The 20,563-nt window shown below is 46.4% G+C and overlaps 1 protein-coding gene across 1 annotated transcript in view; it reads right to left on the minus strand.

Moving 5' to 3' along the window:
- Positions 1–20,563, minus strand: part of LOC139273769 (protein TsetseEP-like) — a 42,756-nt gene that overhangs the window by 17,442 nt on the left and 4,751 nt on the right. The window contains exons 3-5 of the mRNA XM_070890879.1: positions 13,850–13,994; positions 13,557–13,633; positions 13,296–13,463 (exon numbers count right to left, since the gene is read on the minus strand). Of these exons, the coding sequence (XP_070746980.1) occupies positions 13,296–13,463; positions 13,557–13,633; positions 13,850–13,994 (390 nt within the window). The remainder of the gene's footprint in view (positions 1–13,295; positions 13,464–13,556; positions 13,634–13,849; positions 13,995–20,563) is intronic.

Raw genomic sequence — 20,563 nt, forward strand, 5'->3', positions numbered from 1 at the left:
AAACCATACCTAATACACTCCAGGAAATCTTCCTCCACCGTATTGCTACCAGTTTGGTTAGCCCAATCTATATGTAGATTAAAGTCGTCCATGATAACTGCTGTACCTTTATTGAACGCATCCCTAATTTCTTGTTTGATGCTGTCCCCAACCTCACTACTACTGTTTGGTGGTCTGTACACAACTCCCACTAGCATTTTCTGCCCTTTGATTTTCCGCAGCTCCACCCATACAGATTCCACATCCTCCAAGCTAATGTCCTTCCTTACTATTGCGTTAATTTCCTCTTTAACCAGCATCGCTACTCCACCTCCTTTTCCTTTCTGTCTATCCTTCCTGAATGTTGAATACCCCTGGATGTTGAGTTCCCAGCCTTGGAGGAACGACACGTGGTTCCACGCAAGGAAAACGATTGGGATAAAATAAGCAAGGCCATTTTAAAGCAGGCCAACAACCCGCCATTTTTGAATGAACTGCTTGAAATTGGTAACCAACGTAAAAGTCCAGCTGTAACGAGCAAAATGTTGTTGAGCGATGTCAGGTGCAAATTGCAATCTGCCAATGTAGCGGGCGAACACCTAACGGTCGTATACAGGTCCAGCGAGCAACCCAATGCTGTCGCCTGCGTCCCTGGGACCAGAACGATGTATCATAAAGTGTCCCAACAGCTGACAGAAGTAGAGAATCGCAGAGTAAACGACCGCCGAAAAGCAGAGCCACCGGTAGCGATACCCTGCCTCAGATCAGTTTAACATTGCAGGCACCCGATGGCATGAACCGCCACGGGCCAGAAACAATAAATTGCACCTATGTTCGCAGTTGGCTACTGTCGCCCACCACCTGGGTGGAAAAAGCGCAGCCCACAAACCCACTGGCAATGCTCAAGAGCGAAGGGTCACCTGCAACTGCTCCTCCGAACAGGACCTGGACCAGCCAGGATCCCAAACTAGAGAGTGCTCACAACGGTGCCCTCAAGGAAAGTGAGTCAGCAGTCCCCTGTGAACTACTAGACAAGACGAGGCAGTCCCACCGTCACTGAGACAAAGCGCTCACTCGCTCAGACCGCTTCCCAGGGAGCAAACGAAAAGGACAGGGAGTTCACAGACACATCAGCTGTCTTTGGGCCTACCCGACACTAGGAGTAACGGCAAGAGCCCTGAGCTCCGGCAACTCGAGCAAAATGAGCTCACCTCGCCCACAGACTCACTAGCATGGGGCGCTACTCCACCACCAGACGACCCGGATCTTATCCGGCCGTGCTGGAACTAGACTGTCCTTGTGTACCTGTACTGATATACCTGTACTGATCATGTAAATGTACCACACAAAAAGAAACCCAACAAATGTACCAAGCTGTAAATGTAAAACCCATGTGATGAACTTGAATGCAACTTACATGTAATGGGCCATCAGCATGATCTGTGTGTGTGGGGCGGGGGGGTGGGGAGAATGGAGTAGTCATGGATTCACAACCAGAAACCACGGGGACCTCCACTGGCAACAAATCTCACTACCAACCCACCCAAGCTAGAAACGACCCTCCAATGGTCAACCAGGAAGAGCAAAGCCCAGGTCACCGTCAATGTACGAGTCAATTTGCATTAAAGACTTGGGGGGAAGTGATGTCATGTATGTAGACCATGTATACTAACTGTATAGTCACATCAGGTGTGCCACCAGAGGGCACTGCGGTGGGAGACCTGAGGATCACCTGTACAGGTGTGCAGGGCCCAGTATAAAAGGCTGCCCACCATGCTTGTGTCTCACTCTGGAGTTACAATAAATGGGACTAAGGTCACAACAGCTCAAGTACAATACTAGACCTCATGGAGTCAGTCATAAGAGTATTAAAGATGTAATACATACAAAATGGCCAAAACTAGTGGGAGGACAGAAGATTGGGAAGCTTTTAAAAGGCAGCAAAGACAGACTTAGAGGGCACTAACAATATTCCGACAGTGGATAGTCAAGGGCTATGGGGGGGAGGAACTTGACACAATCACAATCACTAAGGAGGTGGTACTCAGTAAGATGATGGGACTAAAGACAGATAAATTGCCTGGACCTGATGGCTTGCATCCTCGGGTCTGAAGAGAAGTAGCAGCAGGGATAGTGGAGGCATTGGTTGTAATTTACTAAAATTCCATGGATTCTGGGGAGGTCCAAGCAGATTGGAAAACTGCAAATGTAACACCCCTATTTAAAAAAGGAGGCAGACAAAAAGCAGGAAATTATAGACATCTGTGGTTGGGAAATTGTTGGAGTCCATTATTAAAGAAGCAGCAGCAGGACATTTGGAAAAGCATAATTCAGTCAGGCAGAGTCAGCATGGATTTATGAGGGGGAAGTCATGTTTGACAAACTTGCTGGATTCTTTGAGGATGTAACGATAAAGGGGTAACCAGCGGATGTGGTGTATTTAGACTTCCAGAAGGCATTTGACAAGGTGCGACATAAGAGGTTACTGCACAAGGGGCTGGGGGTAATATATTAGCATTGATAGAGGATTGGCTAACTAACAGAAAACAGAGTGTTGGGATAAATGGTTCATTCTCGGGTTGGAAATCAGTAATGGTGGGGTGCCGCAGGGATCAGTGCTGGGACCCCAACTATTTACGACTTGGATGAAGGGACCGAGTGTAATGTAGCCAAGTTTTCTGACGATACAAAGATGGGAGGAAAAGCAATGCGTGAGGAGGACACAAAAAATCTGCAAAAGGACATAGACAGGCTAAGTGAGTGGGCAAAAAATTGGCAGATGGAGTTTTATGTTGGAAAGTGTGAGGTCATGCACGTTGGTAGAAAAAAAATCAATCAAAGAGCAAGTTATTATTTAAATGGAGAAAGATTGCAAAGTGCTGCAGTACAGCGGGACCTGGGGGTACTTGTGCATGGAACACAAAAGGATAGTATGCAGGTACAGCAAGTGATCAGGAAGGCCAATGGAATCTTGGCTTTTATTGCAAACGGGATGGAGTATAAAAGCAGGGAAGTCTTGCTACAGTTATACAGAGTATTGTTGAGGCCACACCTGGAATACTGTGTACAGTTTTAGTTTCCATACTTACGAAAGGATACACTTGCTTTGGAGGCAGTTCAGAGAAGGTTCACTAGGTTGATTACGGAGATGAGGGGGTTGACTTATGAGGAAAGGTTGAGGAGGTTGGGCCTCTATTCATTGGAATTCAGGAGAATGAGAGGTGATCTTTTCAAAACGTATAAGATTATGAGGAGGCTTGACAAGGTGGATGCAGATTGGCCAGGAGTTGCTCTGTTTTTTTTTGGAGCAACTTGAATTTTCTGGAGTATCTTAAAAATCCCCATTTTGCACATTCAATTTGCGACAGTGTCAGTGAGTTAGCAAGGATTTTTTTTAGTTTAGTTTAGTTTTTCTCAAAAGGGGGTGTTACCAGCCACCGACGCCAATTTTAGCCATTTAGGCCACTTTGGCCAGCTAATACTTACTCTAAATCTACTTAGGCCAGCGTATGTGGCCACTTCAGAAAACCCCTGCGGAGCGTTAACAAATCAGCGCAGGTAGGTATATCGGAGGCCAGCAGAACTTAATGACTGGACTAAAGAATGTGAATAGGATTAAACAGCTATACAGGACATAGAAACATAGAAAATAGGCGCAGGAGCAGGTCATTCTGCCTTTGAGACTGCACCACCATTCAATATGATCATGGCTGATCATGCAACTTCAGTACCCCATTCCTGCTTTCTCTCCATACCCACTGATCCCTTTAGCCGTAAGGGCCACATCTAACTCCCTTTTGAATATATCTAACAGAGAATTCCACAGGTTCAGAATTCTCTGAGTGAAGAAGTTTCTCCTCATCTCGGTCCTAAATGGCTCACCCCTTATCCTTAGACTGTGACCCCTGGTTCTGGACTTCCCCAACATCGGGAACATTCTTCCTGTATCTAACCTGTCCAGTCCCATCAGAATTTTACATGTTTCTATGAGATCCCCTCTCATCCTTCTAAACTCCAGTGAATACAGGCCCAGTCGATCCAGTCTCTCCTCATATGTCAGTCTTGCCATGAGGGTATCAGTCTGGTGAACCTTCGCTGCACTCCCTCAATAGCAAGAACATCCTTCCTCAGATTAGAAGACCAAAACTGAACACAATATTCCAGGTGAGGCCTCACCAAGGCCCTGTACGACCACCCAGCTTAGTATCATGTGCAAACTTGGAGATATTACATTCAATTCCTTCGTTTAAATCATTAATGTATATTGTAAATAGCTGGGGTCCCAGTACTGAACCCTGCGGCACCCCACTTGTCACTGCCTGCCATTCTGAAAAGGACTCGTTTATTCCCACTTTTTGCTTCCTGTCTGCCAACCAGTTCTCTATCCACGTCAGTACATTACCCCCACTACCATGTGCCTTAATTTTGCACACTAATCTCTCGTGTGGGACCTTGTCAAAAGCCTTGCGAAAGTCCAAATGCACCACATCCACTGGTTCTCCCCTGTCCACTCTACTCGTTACATCCTCAAAAAACTCTAAAAGATTTGTCAATGATGATTTCCCCTTCATAATTCCATGCTGAATTGGACCGAGGAGGCGGGAGCTCGGAGCAGCGCGAGTCCGGGGTCGGCGAGAGGCCTATAAAGGCCAGCGGGAGTCGGGCAGTTCGAGCAGTCAGTCGAGGAGGCGGGAGCTCGGAGCAGCGCGAGTCCGGGGTCGGCGAGAGGCCTATAAAGGCCAGCGGGAGTCGGGCAGTTCGAGCAGTCAGTCGAGGAGGCGGGAGCTCGGAGCAGCGCGAGTCCGGGGTCGGCGAGAGGCCTATAAAGGCCAGCGGGAGTCGGGCAGTTCGAGCAGTCAGTCGAGGAGGCGGGAGCTCGGAGCAGCGCGAGTCCGGGGTCGGCGAGAGGCCTATAAAGGCCAGCGGGAGTCGAGCAGTTCGAGCAGTCAGTCGAGGAGGCGGGAGCTCGGAGCAGCGCGAGTCCAGGGTCGGCGAGAGGCGTACCGGTGCAGCTGCAGGGAGAAGGCAAAAAAACAAAGGTGACGTCACAGCCTATGGGGTAAGTGATTGGCTGGTGATTGGTGAGTAGTTTTTCTTTTTCTTCTTATATTGGTCAGTAACTTTTAACATTGTTATTACCAGTTTAAGTGTATCTAAGGGTTAAGACATGGCAGGAGAGCTCGGTCGGGTGTTATGCTCCTCCTGTACCATGTGGGAACTCGGGGACACTTCCGGTGTCCCTGACGACTACGTGTGCGGGAAGTGTATCCGCCTCCAGCTCCTGACGGTCCGCGTTACGGAATTGGAGCTGAGGGTGGATTTACTCTGGAGCATCCACGATGCTGAGAATGACGTGAGTATCACGTGTAGTGAGTTGGTCTTACCGCAGGGAAAGGGTCCACAGCCAGATAGGGAATGGAAGACCAGCAGGAAGAGTAGAGCAAGGAAGGTAGTGCAGGGGTCCCCTGCGGTCATCCCCCTGCAAAACAGATACACCGCTTTGGGTACTGTTGAGGGGAATGACTCATCAGGGGAGGGCAGCAGCAGCCAAGTTCATGGCACCGTGGCTGGCTCTGCTGCACAGGAGGGCAAGAAAAAGAGTGGGAGAGCGATAGTGATAGGGGATTCAATTGTGAGGGGAATAGATAGGCGTTTCTGCGGCCGCAACCGAGACTCCAGGATGGTATGTTGCCTCCCTGGTGCAAGGGTCAAGGATGTCTCGGAGCGGGTGCAGGACATTCTGAAATGGGAGGGAGAACAGCCAGTTGTCGTGGTGCACATTGGTACCAACGACATAGGCAAAAAAAGGGATGAGGTCCTACGAAACGAATTTAAGGAGCTAGGAGCTAAATTAAAAAGTAGGACCTCAAAAGTAGTAATCTCGGGATTGCTACCAGTGCCACGTGATAGTCAGAGTAGGAATCGCAGGATAGCGCAGATGAATACGTGGCTTGAGCAGTGGTGCAGCAGGGAGGGATTCAAATTCCTGGGGCATTGGGACCGGTTCTGGGGGAGGTGGGACCAGTACAAACCGGACGGTCTGCACCTGGGCAGGACTGGAACCAATGTCCTAGGGGGAGTGTTTGCTAGTGCTGTTGGGGAGGATTTAAACTAATATGGCAGGGGGATGGGAACCAATGCAGGGAGACAGAGGGAAACAAAAAGGAGCCAAAAGCAAAAGACAGAAAGGAGATGAGGAAAAGTGGAGGGCAGAGAAACCCAAGGCAAAGAACAAAAAGGGCCACTGTACAGCAAAATTCTAAAAGGACAAAGGGTGTTAATAAAACAAGCCTGAAGGCTTTGTGTCTTAATGCAAGGAGTATCCGCAATAAGGTGGATGAATTAATTGTGCAAATAGATGTTAACAAATATGATGTGATTGGGATTACGGAGACGTGGCTCCAGGATGATCAGGGCTGGGAACTCAACATTCAGGGGTATTCAACATTCAGGAAGGATAGAATAAAAGGAAAAGGAGGTGGGGTAGCATTGCTGGTTAAAGAGGAGATTAATGCAATAGTTAGGAAAGACATTAGCTTGGATGATGTGGAATCTATATGGGTAGAGCTGCAGAACACCAAAGGGCAAAAAACGTTAGTAGGAGTTGTGTACAGACCTCCAAACAGTAATAGGGATGTTGGGGAGGGCATCAAACAGGAAATTAGGGGTGCATGCAATAAAGGTGCAGCAGTTATAATGGGTGACTTTAATATGCACATAGATTGGGCTAGCCAAACTGGAAGCAATACGGTGGAGGAGGATTTCCTGGAGTGCATAAGGGATGGTTTTCTAGACCAATATGTTGAGGAACCAACTAGGGGGGAGGCCATCTTAGACTGGGTGTTGTGTAATGAGAGAGGATTAAATAGCAATCTCATTGTGCGAGGCCCCTTGGGGAAGAGTGACCATAATATGGTGGAATTCTGCATTAGGATGGAGAATGAAACAGTAATTTCAGAGACCATGGTCCAGAACTTAAAGAAGGGTAACTTTGAAGGTATGAGGCGTGAATTGGCTAGGATAGATTGGCGAATGATACTTAGGGGGTTGACTGTGGATGGGCAATGGCAGACATTTAGAGACCGCATGGATGAAGTACAACAATTGTACATTCCTGTCTGGCGTAAAAATAAAAAGGGGAAGGTGGCTCAACCGTGGCTATCTAGGGAAATCAGGGATAGTATTAAAGCCAAGGAAGTGGCATACAAATTGGCCAGAAATAGCAGCGAACCTGGGGACTGGGAGAAATTTAGAACTCAGCAGAGGAGGACAAAGGGTTTGATTAGGACAGGGAAAATGGAGTACGAGAAGAAGCTTGCAGGGAACATTAAGGCGGATTGCAAAAGTTTCTATAGGTATGTAAAGAGAAAAAGGTTGGTGAAGACAAACGTAGGTCCCCTGCAGTCAGAATCAGGGGAAGTCATAACGGGGAGCAAAGAAATGGCGGATCAATTGAACAAGTACTTTGGTTCGGTATTCACTAAGGAGGATACAAACAACCTTCCGGATATAAAAGGGGTCAGAGGGTCTAGTAAGGAAGAGGAACTGAGGGAAATCTTTATTAGTCGGGAAATTGTGTTGGGGAAATTGATGGGATTGAAGGCCGATAAATCCCCAGGGCCTGATGGACTGCATCCTAGAGTACTTAAGGAGGTGGCCTTGGAAATAGCGGATGCATTGACAGTCATTTTCCAACATTCCATTGACTCTGGATCAGTTCCTATGGAGTGGAGGGTAGCCAATGTAACCCCACTTTTTAAAAAAGGAGGGAGAGAGAAAACAGGGAATTATAGACCGGTCAGCCTGACCTCAGTAGTGGGTAAAGTGATGGAATCAATTATTAAGGATGTCATAGCAGTGCATCTGGAAAATGGTGACATGATAGGTCCAAGTCAGCATGGATTTGTGAAAGGGAAATCATGCTTGACAAATCTTCTGGAATTTTTTGAGGATGTTTCCAGTAAAGTGGACAAGGGAGAACCAGTTGATGTGGTATATTTGGACTTTCAGAAGGCTTTCGACAAGGTCCCACACAAGAGATTAATGTGCAAAGTTAAAGCACATGGGATTGGGGGTAGTGTGCTGACGTGGATTGAGAACTGGTTGTCAGACAGGAAGCAAAGAGTAGGAGTAAACGGGTACTTTTCAGAATGGCAGGCAGTGACTAGTGGAGTGCCGCAAGGTTCTGTGCTGGGGCCCCAGCTGTTTACATTGTACATTAATGATTTAGACGAGGGGATTAAATGCAGTATCTCCAAATTTGCGGATGATACTAAGTTGGGTGGCAGTGTGAGCTGCGAGGAGGATGCTATTAGGCTGCAGAGTGACTTGGATAGGTTAGGTGAGTGGGCAAATGCATGGCAGATGAAGTATAATGTGGATAAATGTGAGGTTATCCACTTTGGTGGTAAAAACAGAGAGACAGACTATTATCTGAATGGTGACAGATTAGGAAAAGGGAAGGTGCAACGAGACCTGGGTGTCATGGTACATCAGTCATTGAAGGTTGGCATGCAGGTACAGCAGGCGGTTAAGAAAGCAAATGGCATGTTGGCCTTCATAGCGAGGGGATTTGAATACAGGGGCAGGGAGGTGTTGCTACAGTTGTACAGGGCCTTGGTGAGGCCACACCTGGAGTATTGTGTACAGTTTTGGTCTCCTAACTTGAGGAAGGACATTCTTGCTATTGAGGGAGTGCAGCGAAGGTTCACCAGACTGATTCCCGGGATGGCGGGACTGACCTATCAAGAAAGATTGGATCAATTGGGATTGTATTCACTGGAGTTCAGAAGAATGAGAGGGGACCTCATAGAAACGTTTAAAATTCTGACGGGTTTAGACAGGTTAGATGCAGAAAGAATGTTCCCAATGTTGGGGAAGTCCAGAACCAGGGGTCACAGTCTGAGGATAAGGGGTAAGCCATTTAGGACCGAGATGAGGAGAAACTTCTTCACCCAGAGAGTGGTGAACCTGTGGAATTCTCTACCACAGAAAGTAGTTGAGGCCAATTCACTAAATATATTCAAAAGGGAGTTAGATGAAGTCCTTACTACTCGGGGGATCAAGGGTTATGGCGAGAAAGCAGGAAGGGGGTACTGAAGTTTCATGTTCAGCCATGAACTCATTGAATGGCGGTGCAGGCTAGAAGGGCTGAATGGCCTGCTCCTGCACCTATTTTCTATGTTTCTATGTTTCTATGATCCTGTCACTGCTTTCCAAATGCGCTGCTATTACATCTTTAATAATTGATTTCAGCATTTTCTCCAATACTGATGTCAGGCTAACCGGTCTATAATTCCGTGTTTTCTCTCTCCCTCCTTTTTTAAAAAGTGGGGTTACATTAGCTACCCTCCAATCCATAGGAACTGAACCAAAGTCCATGGAATGTTGGAAAATGACCACCAATGCATCTACTATTTCTAGGGCCACTTCTTTAAGTACTCTGGGATGCAGACTATCAGGCCCTGGGGATTTATCGGCCTTCAGTCCCTTCAATTTCCCCAACACCATTTCCTGACTAGTAAGGATTTCCCTCAGTTCCCCCTTCTCGCCAGAACCTCGGTCCCCTAGTATTTTTGGGAGGTTATTCGGACAGAACCAAAGTATTTGTTCATCATATGACAAACTTCGCAAAGTTAATTTACTATACAACAGAAGCATTGATGGAAGCTTAAACTACAAAAATAGAAGTAAAGGATAGTTGAATTAAATTGCCCTAATCTCACAACTATTTTGAACAACTATTTCTTTGCAATAATTATACTGAGCCAAAATTGAGCCCATATTATCTAAATAAAGTCTACTTCAATAAATAAGATATTCTCTCAGTGTTCCTCCGTCGCTTATGTTCTTCTGTCACAATAGCCCTGCCCACCCGCCCCGAGCCCTGGCCGAGTGACCAATCAATGCGATTTCTAGATAATTAAAGCTGAAAATCAAATACCCCTCGTCACAGCAACATTTGCCGGTATCAGGTCCCACACTCACAGCAACACACTGAGAGGCTGGGGATTCCAGCAGTCGGTATGATGATGATGATGATCAGGTCCCACACTCACAGCAACACACTGAGAGGCTGGGGATTCCAGCAGTCGGTATGATGATGATGATCAGGTCTCACACTGCAGCAACACACTGAGAGGCTGGGGATTCCAGCAGTCGGTATGATGATGATGATGATCAGGTCGCACACTGCAGCAACACACTGAGAGGCTGGGGATTCCAGCAGTCGGTATGATGATGATGATCAGGTCCCACACTGCAGCAACACACTGAGAGGCTGGGGATTCCAGCAGTCGGTATGATGATGATGATCAGGTCCCACACTGCAGCAACACACTGAGAGGCTGGGGATTCCAGCAGTCGGTGTGATGATGATGATGATCAGGTCCCACACTGCAGCAACACACTGAGAGGCTGGGGATTCCAGCAGTCAGTATGATGATGATGATCAGGTCGCACACTGCAGCAACACACTGAGAGGCTGGGGATTCCAGCAGTCGGTATGATGATGATGATGATCGGGTCTCACACTGCAGCAACACACTGAGAGGCTGGGGATTCCAGCAGTCGGTATGATGATGATGATGATCGGGTCCCACACTGCAGCAACACACTGAGAGGCTGGGGATTCCAGCAGTCGGTATGATGATGATGATGATGATGATCAGGTCCCACACTGCAGCAACACACTGAGAGGCTGGGGATTCCAGCAGTCGGTATGATGATGATGATCAGGTCCCACACTGCAGCAACACACTGAGAGGCTGGGGATTCCAGCAGTCGGTATGATGATGATGATCAGGTCCCACACTGCAGCAACACACTGAGAGGCTGGGGATTCCAGCAGTCGGTATGATGATGATGATGATCAGGTCCCACACTGCAGCAACACACTGAGAGGCTGGGGATTCCAGCAGTCGGTATGATGATGATGATCAGGTCCCACACTGCAGCAACACACTGAGAGGCTGGGGATTCCAGCAGTCGGTATGATGATGATGATGATCAGGTCCCACACTGCAGCAACACACTGAGAGGCTGGGGATTCCAGCAGTCGGTATGATGATGATGATGATCAGGTCTCACACTGCAGCAACACACTGAGAGGCTGGGGATTCCAGCAGTCGGTATGATGATGATGATGATCAGGTCCCACACTGCAGCAACACACTGAGAGGCTGGCAGTGTGAGCTGCGAGGAGGATGCTATTAGGCTGCAGAGTGACTTGGATAGGTTAGATGAGTGGGCAAATGCATGGCAGATGAAGTATAATGTGGATAAATGTGAGGTTATCCACTTTGGTGGTAAAAACAGAGAGACAGACTATTATCTGAATGGTGACAGATTAGGAAAAGGGAAGGTGCAACGAGACCTGGGTGTCATGGTACATCAGTCATTGAAGGTTGGCATGCAGGTACAGCAGGCGGTTAAGAAAGCAAATGGCATGTTGGCCTTCATAGCGAGGGGATTTGAATACAGGGGCAGGGAGGTGTTGCTACAGTTGTACAGGGCCTTGGTGAGGCCACACCTGGAGTATTGTGTACAGTTTTGGTCTCCTAACTTGAGGAAGGACATTCTTGCTATTGAGGGAGTGCAGCGAAGGTTCACCAGACTGATTCCCGGGATGGCGGGACTGACCTATCAAGAAAGATTGGATCAACTGGGCTTGTATTCACTGGAGTTCAGAAGAATGAGAGGGGACCTCATAGAAACGTTTAAAATTCTGACGGGTTTAGACAGGTTAGATGCAGAAAGAATGTTCCCAATGTTGGGGAAGTCCAGAACCAGGGGTCACAGTCTGAGGATAAGGGGTAAGCCATTTAGGACCGAGATGAGGAGAAACTTCTTCACCCAGAGAGTGGTGAACCTGTGGAATTCTCTACCACAGAAAGTAGTTGAGGCCAATTCACTAAATATATTCAAAAGGGAGTTAGATGAAGTCCTTACTACTCGGGGGATCAAGGGTTATGGCGAGAAAGCAGGAATGGGGTACTGAAGTTTCATGTTCAGCCATGAACTCATTGAATGGCGGTGCAGGCTAGAAGGGCTGAATGGCCTGCTCCTGCACCTATTTTCTATGTTTCTATGTTTCTATTCCAGCAGTCGGTATGATGATGATGATCGGGTCCCACATTGCAGCAACACACTGAGATGCTGGGGGCGAGGATCCACTGTGCATATGCAGACAGTGTTTTCAGCGCGGGACGCTGGCTTCGCCCCTGACTCAACTGGCCAAGCTGCGCGAAGACCCTGGAGAGGCCAGACAGCGGCCAAAGTGGGGAGCAATTTTGTCGGAGCATGTTTCAACGTAGAAAAACGGCACATCTCCGGTGAATGCGTCAAAAAAAGGGGTGGGCCAATTTTGAGCCCAATGTTTCTACTGATAGGGGAGACTAGAACTAGGGGGTATAATCTTAGAATATGGGGCCGCCCATTTAAAACTGAGATGAGTTGTAAATCTGTGGAATCCGCTGCTTCAGAGAGCTGTGGAAGCTGTGTCGTTGAATAAATTTAAGACAGAGATCGACAGTTTCTTAACCGATAAGGGGATAAGGGGTTATGGGGAGTGGGTGGGGAAATAGACCTGAGTTCATGATCGGATCAGCCATGATCATATTAAATGGCAGAGCAGGTTCGAAGGGTCAAATGGCGTACTCCTGCTCCTATTCCTTATGTTCTTATCTCTGACTGTACATCACATTATAAATACAACAATTCCAGAAAATTTGGATGAGGAGAAGTTACTTACATAACTGTACATCTGGGAAGGTTTTCTATAACAGAAGATTTGTTTCTAATCACTAAGTTAGACAGTCTGAGCTAAACTCAATGCTGTTTACACTCTTTCACTTTCTCTGTCCAATGGGAAAATGCCACTCCAGTGATGGGAAATCATCCTGGCAAGTACGGTATCCCTAAAAGGACAATAAGACTCCAAACGGAAAACTCCAACCATTACAACTGGAGCCCGAATACCAGACACCAGTCTTTCTATAACCCCGAATATCCCAATCCCACTCCCCGTGACCTGTAAACCCTGGAGAGGGAGGATGGGGTACCCAGTGCTACACTGGGGGTCTATCGCCATCAGTGGGTCCCGCAGGGAACAGAGTGTCCGACACACACAGAGAACAGCGTCTGATTCAGCTCCCTGGAGCTTTGGTGAAAAGACCACTTTGTGTTTCAGGTCCTTTACCCGTTGTGTCCCTTACAACAGGAGGGGCCCGCCCCGTGTAACTTTCTTATTGTTGTGGGTGGGTGACACGGGACATCCCAGAGTCACCCTTCTGGGTCATTCACAATGCGCAATGTACCTGTGCAATAAACATCGCAACCGGTGGGGTTTGTCGGCTTCAACTGGTAAACGGAGTAACTGGTGCAGTTTTTGATCTTTATCTCCCGGGTCAGGTAGCAGTTATCTCCATCCCAGCTAAAACAAACTGTCCTTGTCACTTCTCCCTGGCCCACGGTGGGATGAGTTCCTGAAATGAGGATTATAAATATTGCAGAATGTAACCGAGGTGAACAGTGCTGGAGAGTGAATGTAAATCTGAGATTATAAAGTCTGAAAGTACCGTTTAACCAGCCTGGGCCGTATGTGGAGCAGTGATATTCTGGGACCGCAGTCTCCGGAATCTTCTTTCCGCCAGAACTGAAACAACAATCACACAGTCAGCCCCTGAACTGGTGGCAACGATCAACTGATAGAAGCTGTTCCCCTTTCCCTGTATCCACTCCCTGCCCCATTGCTCTGACTGATAATCCCGCTCTCTCTACACAACCGCTTCCTAATCTCACACGTTGCTCTCTTTTCTACATTTACTCCTGGCTTATTGACTAGTTTATCTGTCATTTCCCCTCACGTTACCTTTTAAATCTGTACCATCCTTGGACAAGATCCTGATCACACTGAATGTTTCCGATGCACTGAGTCCCACCACAATCCGTGCTCCTCCAGGGCTGGTCCAGGACTGTGTGATTTACACACGGGTCAGTGAGTGCGGAGTCTGTGACTGAGTGACAGAAAGATGTTTAATGTTAATATAGAGCACAGTTAATGTTACACAGCGACTTGTACCCCCCGAAGCACCAATAACATCAGTCTCACTCTCCGCCCTGGTACAAAACCCCCAAATGAAAGCTGGATCCTTTTCTCCTTCTCTAAACCAGGTTTCCATCTGTCTCCCAGCTCAGCCTCCCCTCCAACTCACTGCTCACAGACAGACCTCATGGGGTAGCTCAGTCCCCGGGTGAACACTGAGTGTAGAGGGTGAAGACACTCGATGGTCAGTGAGAGATACAATGGGGTTTCTCAGTCCCTGGGTGAACACTGAGTGTAGATGGTGGGGACACTGGATGGTCAGTGGGAGATACCATGGGGTAGCGAGTTGGTCTTACCGCAGGTGAAGGGTCCACAGCCAGCTAGGGAATGGAAGACCAGCAGGAAGAGCAGTGCAAGGAAGGCAGTGCAGGGGTCCCCTGCGGTCATCCCCCTGCAAAACAGATACACTGCTTTGAGTACTGTTGAGGGGGATGACTCATCAGGGGAGGGCAGCAGCAGCCAAGTTCATGGCACCGTGGCTGGCTCTGTTGCACAGGACGGCAGGAAAAAGAGTGGGAGAGCGCTAGTGATAGGGGATTCAATTGTAAGGGGAATAGATAGGCGTTTCTGCGGCCGCAACCGAGACTCTAGGATGGTATGTTGCCTCCCTGGTGCAAGAGTCAAGGATGTTTTGCAGTGGGTGCAGGACATTCTGAAAAGGGAGGGTGAACAGCCAGTTGTCATGGTGCACATTGGTACTAACGACATAGGTAAAAAAAGGGATGAGATCCTACGAGACAAATTTAAGGAGCTTGGAGCTAAATTAAAAAGTAGGACCTCAAAAGTAGTAATCTCGGGATTGCTACCAGTGCCACGTGCTAGTCAGAGTAGGAATCGCAGAATAGCGCAGATGAATACGTGGCTTGAGCAGTGGTGCAGCAGCGAGGGATTCAAATTCTTGGGGCATTGGAACCGGTTCTGCGGGAGGTGGGACAAGTATAAACCGGATGGTCTGCACCTGGGCAGGACCGGAACCAATGTCCCAGGGGGAGTGTTTGCTAGTGCTGTTGGGAAGGAGTTAAACTAATATGGCAGGGGGATGGGAACCAATGCAGGGAGACAGAGGGAAACAAAATGGAGACAGAAGCAAAAGACAGAAAGGAGATGAGTAAAAGTGGAGGGCAGAGAAACCCAAGGCAAAAAACAAAAAGAGCCAATGTACAGCAAAATTGTAAAGGGTCAAAGTGTAATAAAAAGGCAAGCCTGAAAGCTCGGTGCCTCAATGCGAGGAGTATTCTGAGCTAGTTAGAGTGGGTGAGAGCTCAGATGAACAGGACCCCAAGAAAGAATGCAAAAGGCAGGAGGCAACAGAGCAGACTAGCACTGGGGTAAGTGTAAACCACAAGGTGATAAGAAGGGACAATATGTATGAATATATAGGGCTGCAGGAGGGGTCAAAACTAAAAATCATGGTTTAAAAACTAGGATTAAAACACTTTACCTAAACGCACGCAGCATTCGAAATAAAGTAAATGAGTTGACGGCACAAATCATTACAAATGGGTATGATTTGGTGGCCATTACAGAAATGTGGTTGCAGGGTGGCCAAGACTGGGAATTAAACATACACGGGTATCTGACAATTCGGAAGGATAGACAAGAAGGGAAAGGAGGTGGGGTAGCTCTGTTAATAAAGGATGATATCAGAGCAGTTGTGAGAGATGATATTGGCTCCAATGAACAAAATGTTGAATCATTGTGGGTGGAGATTAGAGATAGTAAGGGGAAAAAGTCACTGGTGAGCATAGTTTATAGGCCCCCAAATAATAACTTCACGGTGGGGCGGACAATAATCAAGGGAATAATAGAGGCATGTGAAAAAGGAACGGCAGTAAACATGGGGGATTTTAACCTACATATCGATTGGTCAAGTCAAATCGCACGGGGTAGCCTGGAGGAGGAATTCATAGAATGCATACGGGATTGTTTCTTAGAACAGTATGTTACAGAACCTACAAGGGAGCAAGCTATCTTAGATCTGGTCCTGTGTAATGAGACGGGAATAATAAATGATCCCCTAGTAAAAGATCCTCTGGGAATGAGTGATCACAGTATGGTTGAATTTGTAATACAGATTGAGGGTGAGGAAGTAGTGTCTCAAACGAGCGTACTATGCTTAAACAAAGGGGACTACAGTGGGATGAGGGCAGAGTTAGCTAAAGTAGACTGGGAACACAGACTGAACGGTGGCACAATTGAGGAACAGTGGAGGACTTTTAAGGAGCTCTTTCATACGGCTCAACAAAAATATATTCCAGTGAAAAAGAAGGGCGGTAAGAGAAGGGATAACCAGCTGTGGATAACCAAGGAAATAAAGGAGAGTATCAAATTAAAAACCAATTCATATAAGGTGGCCAAGGTTAGTGGGAAACGAGCAGATTGGGAAAATTTTAAACGACAGCAAAGAATGACTAAGAAAGCAATGAAGAAAGGAAGGATAGATTACGAAAGTAAACTTGCGCAAAACATAAAAACGGATCGTAAAAGCTTTTACCGATATATAAAACGGAAGAGAGTGACGAAAGTAAATGTTGGTCCCTTAGAAGATGAGAAGGGGGATTTAATAATGGGAAATGTGGAAATGGCTGAGACCTGAAACAACTATTTTGCTTCGGTCTTCACAGTGGAAGACACAAAAACCATGCCAAAAATTGCTGGTCACGGGAATGTGGGAAGGGAGGACCTTGAGACAATCACTATCACTAGGGAGGTAGTGCTGGACAGGCTAATGGGACTCAAGGTAGACAAGTCCCCTGGTCCTGATGAAATGCATCCCAGGGTATTAAAAGAGATGGTGGAAGTTATAGCAGATGTATTCGTTATAATCGACCAAAATCTCTGGACTCTGGGGAGGTACCAGCGGAATGGAAAGCAGCTAATATAACGCCTCTGTTTAAAAAAGGGGGCAGACAAAAGGCAGGTAACTATAGGCCGGTTAGTTTAACATCTGTAGTGGGGAAAATGCTTGAAGCTATCATTGAGGAAGAAATAGCGGGACATCTCGATAGAAATAGTGCAATCAAGCAAACGCAACATGGATTCATGAAGGGGAAATCGTGTTTAACTAATTTACTTTAATTCTTTGAGGATATAACGAGCATGGTGTATAGAGGTGTACCGATGGATGTGGTGTATTTAGATTTCCAAAAGGCATTCGATAAGGTGCCACACAAAAGGTTACTGCAGAAGATAAAGGTATGTGGAGTCAGAGGAAATGTATTAGCATGGATCGAGAATTGGCTGGCTAACAGAAAGCAGAGAGTCGGGATAAATGGGTCCCTTTCGGGTTGGAAATCGGTGGTTAGTGGTGTGCCACAGGGATCGGTGCTGGGACCACAACTGTTTACAATATGCATAGATGACCTGGAAGAGGGGACAGAGTGTAGTGCAACAAAATTTCCATATGACACAAAGATTTGTGGGAAAGCGGGTAGTGTAGAGGACACAGAGAGGCTGCAAAGAGATTTAGATAGGTTAAGCGAATGGGCTAAGGTTTGGCAGATGGAATAGAATGTCGGAAAATGTGAATTTATCCACCTTGGGAAAAAAAAACAGTAAAAGGGAATATTATTTGAATGGGGAGAAATTACAACATGCTGCGGTGCAGAGGGACCTGGGAGTCCTTGTGCATGAAACTCTTTTTGGGAGTAAACAAAAAACATTAAACCGCGCCCCCCCGATCTGGGGGAAAACACCAACCATTTACAAGGCACTTTTTTTTATTTTTTGGGGGATTTTTTTGGGCACAGAATCGAATTTTTTCCAAGTGCCCCCTATAAAAGGGGAGGGTGACACTAAAAGCACCGGCAATTAAAACAAATTAACTTAAAAACATAAAATCAAATTAAAATTTGGTTGCCGGGCGTGATGATGCACTCCAGTCCCTCCGGTGCCCACCTCTCATGAATCCCAAAAAGTTAGTTTGCAGGTGAAGCAGGTAATCAGGAAGGCGAATGGAATGTTGGCCTTCATTGCGAGAGGGATGGAGTACAAAAGCAGGGAGGTCCTGCTGCAACTGTATAGGGTATTGGTGAGGCCACACCTGGAGTACTGCGTGCAGTTTTGGTCACCTTACTTAAGAAAGGATGTACTGGCTTTGGAGGGGGTACAGAGACGATTCACTAGGCTGATTCCGGAGATGAGGGGGTTACCTTATGATGATAGATTGAGTAGACTGGGTCTTTACTCGTTGGAGTTCAGAAGGATAAGGGGTGATCTTGTCGAAACATTTAAAATAATGAAAGGGATAGACAAGATAGAGGCAGAGAGGTTGTTTCCACTGGTCGGGGAGACTAGAACTAGGGGGCACAGCCTCAAAATACGGGGGAGCCAATTTAAAACCGAGTTGAGAAGGAATTTCTTCTCCCAGAGGGTTGTGAATCTGTGGAATTCTCTGCCCAAGGAAGCAGTTGAGGCTGCCTCATTGAATGTATTCAAATCACAGAAAGATAGATTTTTAACCAATAAAGGAATTAAGGGTTATGGGGAGCGGGCGGGTAAGTGGAGCTGAGTCCACGGTCAGTTCAGCCATGATCTTTTTGAATGGCGGAGCAGGCTCGAGGGGCTAGATGGCCTACTCCTGTTCCTAATTCTTATGTTCTTATGTTCTTATGTATCTCAGTCCCCAGGTGAACACAGTGTAGATGGTGGGGGCACTCGATGGTCAGTGGGAGATACCATGGGGTATCTCAGTCCCTGGGTGAACATTGAGTGTAGATGGTGGGACACTGGATGGTCAGTGTCTCAGTCCTGGGGTGAAATTAGATTAGTATTAATTTGCTGTTCCTGGTTCTTGATTGATAAAACTAGATAATTTTATATATATGTCAATCATGTATATATTAATACTGAATATATTAATCAATTGGAGGCTGATTATCAAAAGTATTTTCACAATATATTATACAAATTGCCTGATAAATATTCTGATAGAATTGCTGAGCATATGAATATCACAGAATCATAGAATAGTACAGCACAGGAGACCATTCGGCCCATCGAATCTGTGCTTGCTCTTTTAAACAGAAATCCAGTTCGTCCCGATCCCCTGTTCTTTCCCCACATCACTGCAGTTTTTTTTCCTTCCATTATTCATCCAATTGCCATTTGAAGGTTACTAGTGAATCTGTTTCCACCATCCTATTGGGCAGTGTATTCCAACTTTTCTTTTATTCGTTACTGGGATGTGGGCGTCACTGCCCAGGCCAGCATTTATTGCCCATCCCTAATTGCCCCTTGAGAAGGTGGTGGTGAGCTGCCTTCCTGAACTGCTGCAGTCCGTGTGGTGAAGGTGCTCCCACAGTGCTGTTAGGGAGGAAGTTCCAGGATTGTGACCCAGTGACAATGAAGGAACGGCGTTATATTTCCAAGTCAGGATGGTGTGTGACAGGGAGGGGAACTTGGAGGTGATGGTGTTCCCATGCACCTGCTGCCCTTATCCTTCTAGGTGGTAGAGGTTGTGGGTTTGGGAGGTGCTGCCGAAGAAGCCTTGGTGAGTTGCTTCAGTGCATCGTATAAATAATACACACTGCAGCCATGGTGCGTCGGTGGTGGAGGGAGTGAATGTTTAAATCCTTCTATCTGAATCCTTCATGATTGTAAGCACCTCTCTCAAATATCCTCTTCGCTTTCTCTACTCTGAGAAGAACTACCCCACTTTCTCCAGTCTATCAAAGTAACGGCAATCCCACATCTCTGTACCCATTCTAGTGAATCTCTTCTGCACCCTCTCCAAAGCCTTCACCTGCTTCCTAAAGTCTGCTGCCCAGAATTGGACACAATTCTGCTGCTGGGCCCCAGCTCGTGAATTTAAATCAAATGTTTAAGATAAATTTAAGAACTAAATGTAAAGATGACAAATTAATGACAATGGGAAATATAAACAAACATACGGATATAAATGAGAATTTAAACGTACAAATACTTAAGTATCTGTATTACATTTAAACACCAAATACATCTGGCTAAATATTAGAAAGAATTGTGTAAATATAACGATAGTTTTTACAGTAAATATCCGTTTCTGTCTAAATAAAGATCAGAGATCACAAATACCTAATAAACAATACAAATCAGTATTGTAAATGTTAAAAATCCATCACAAATGCATAATAAATTATATGAATCGATAATTTAAATATTAAATGTCTATTACAAATGCATAATAATATGAATCAATAATCAAATATAAATATCTATTACAGATACATAATAAATATATCAATCATGGGGGAATCTGGAACTAGGGGGCATAGTTTCACAATAAAGGGTCGCCCATTTAGGACGGAAATGAGGAGGAATTTCTTCTGTGGAATTCTCTGCCACAGAGAGCTGTGGAGGCTGGGTCATTGAATATATTTAAGGTGGAGATAGACAGATTTTTCAATAATAAGGGAGTCAAGGCTTACGGGGAGCGGGCAGGGAAGTGGAGCTGAGGCCAAGATCAGATCGGCCATGATCTTACTGAATGGGGGAGGAGGC

The sequence above is a fragment of the Pristiophorus japonicus genome, chromosome 1, assembly GCF_044704955.1.
Source record: "Pristiophorus japonicus isolate sPriJap1 chromosome 1, sPriJap1.hap1, whole genome shotgun sequence".
Taxonomy (NCBI): Eukaryota; Metazoa; Chordata; class Chondrichthyes; family Pristiophoridae; genus Pristiophorus; species Pristiophorus japonicus.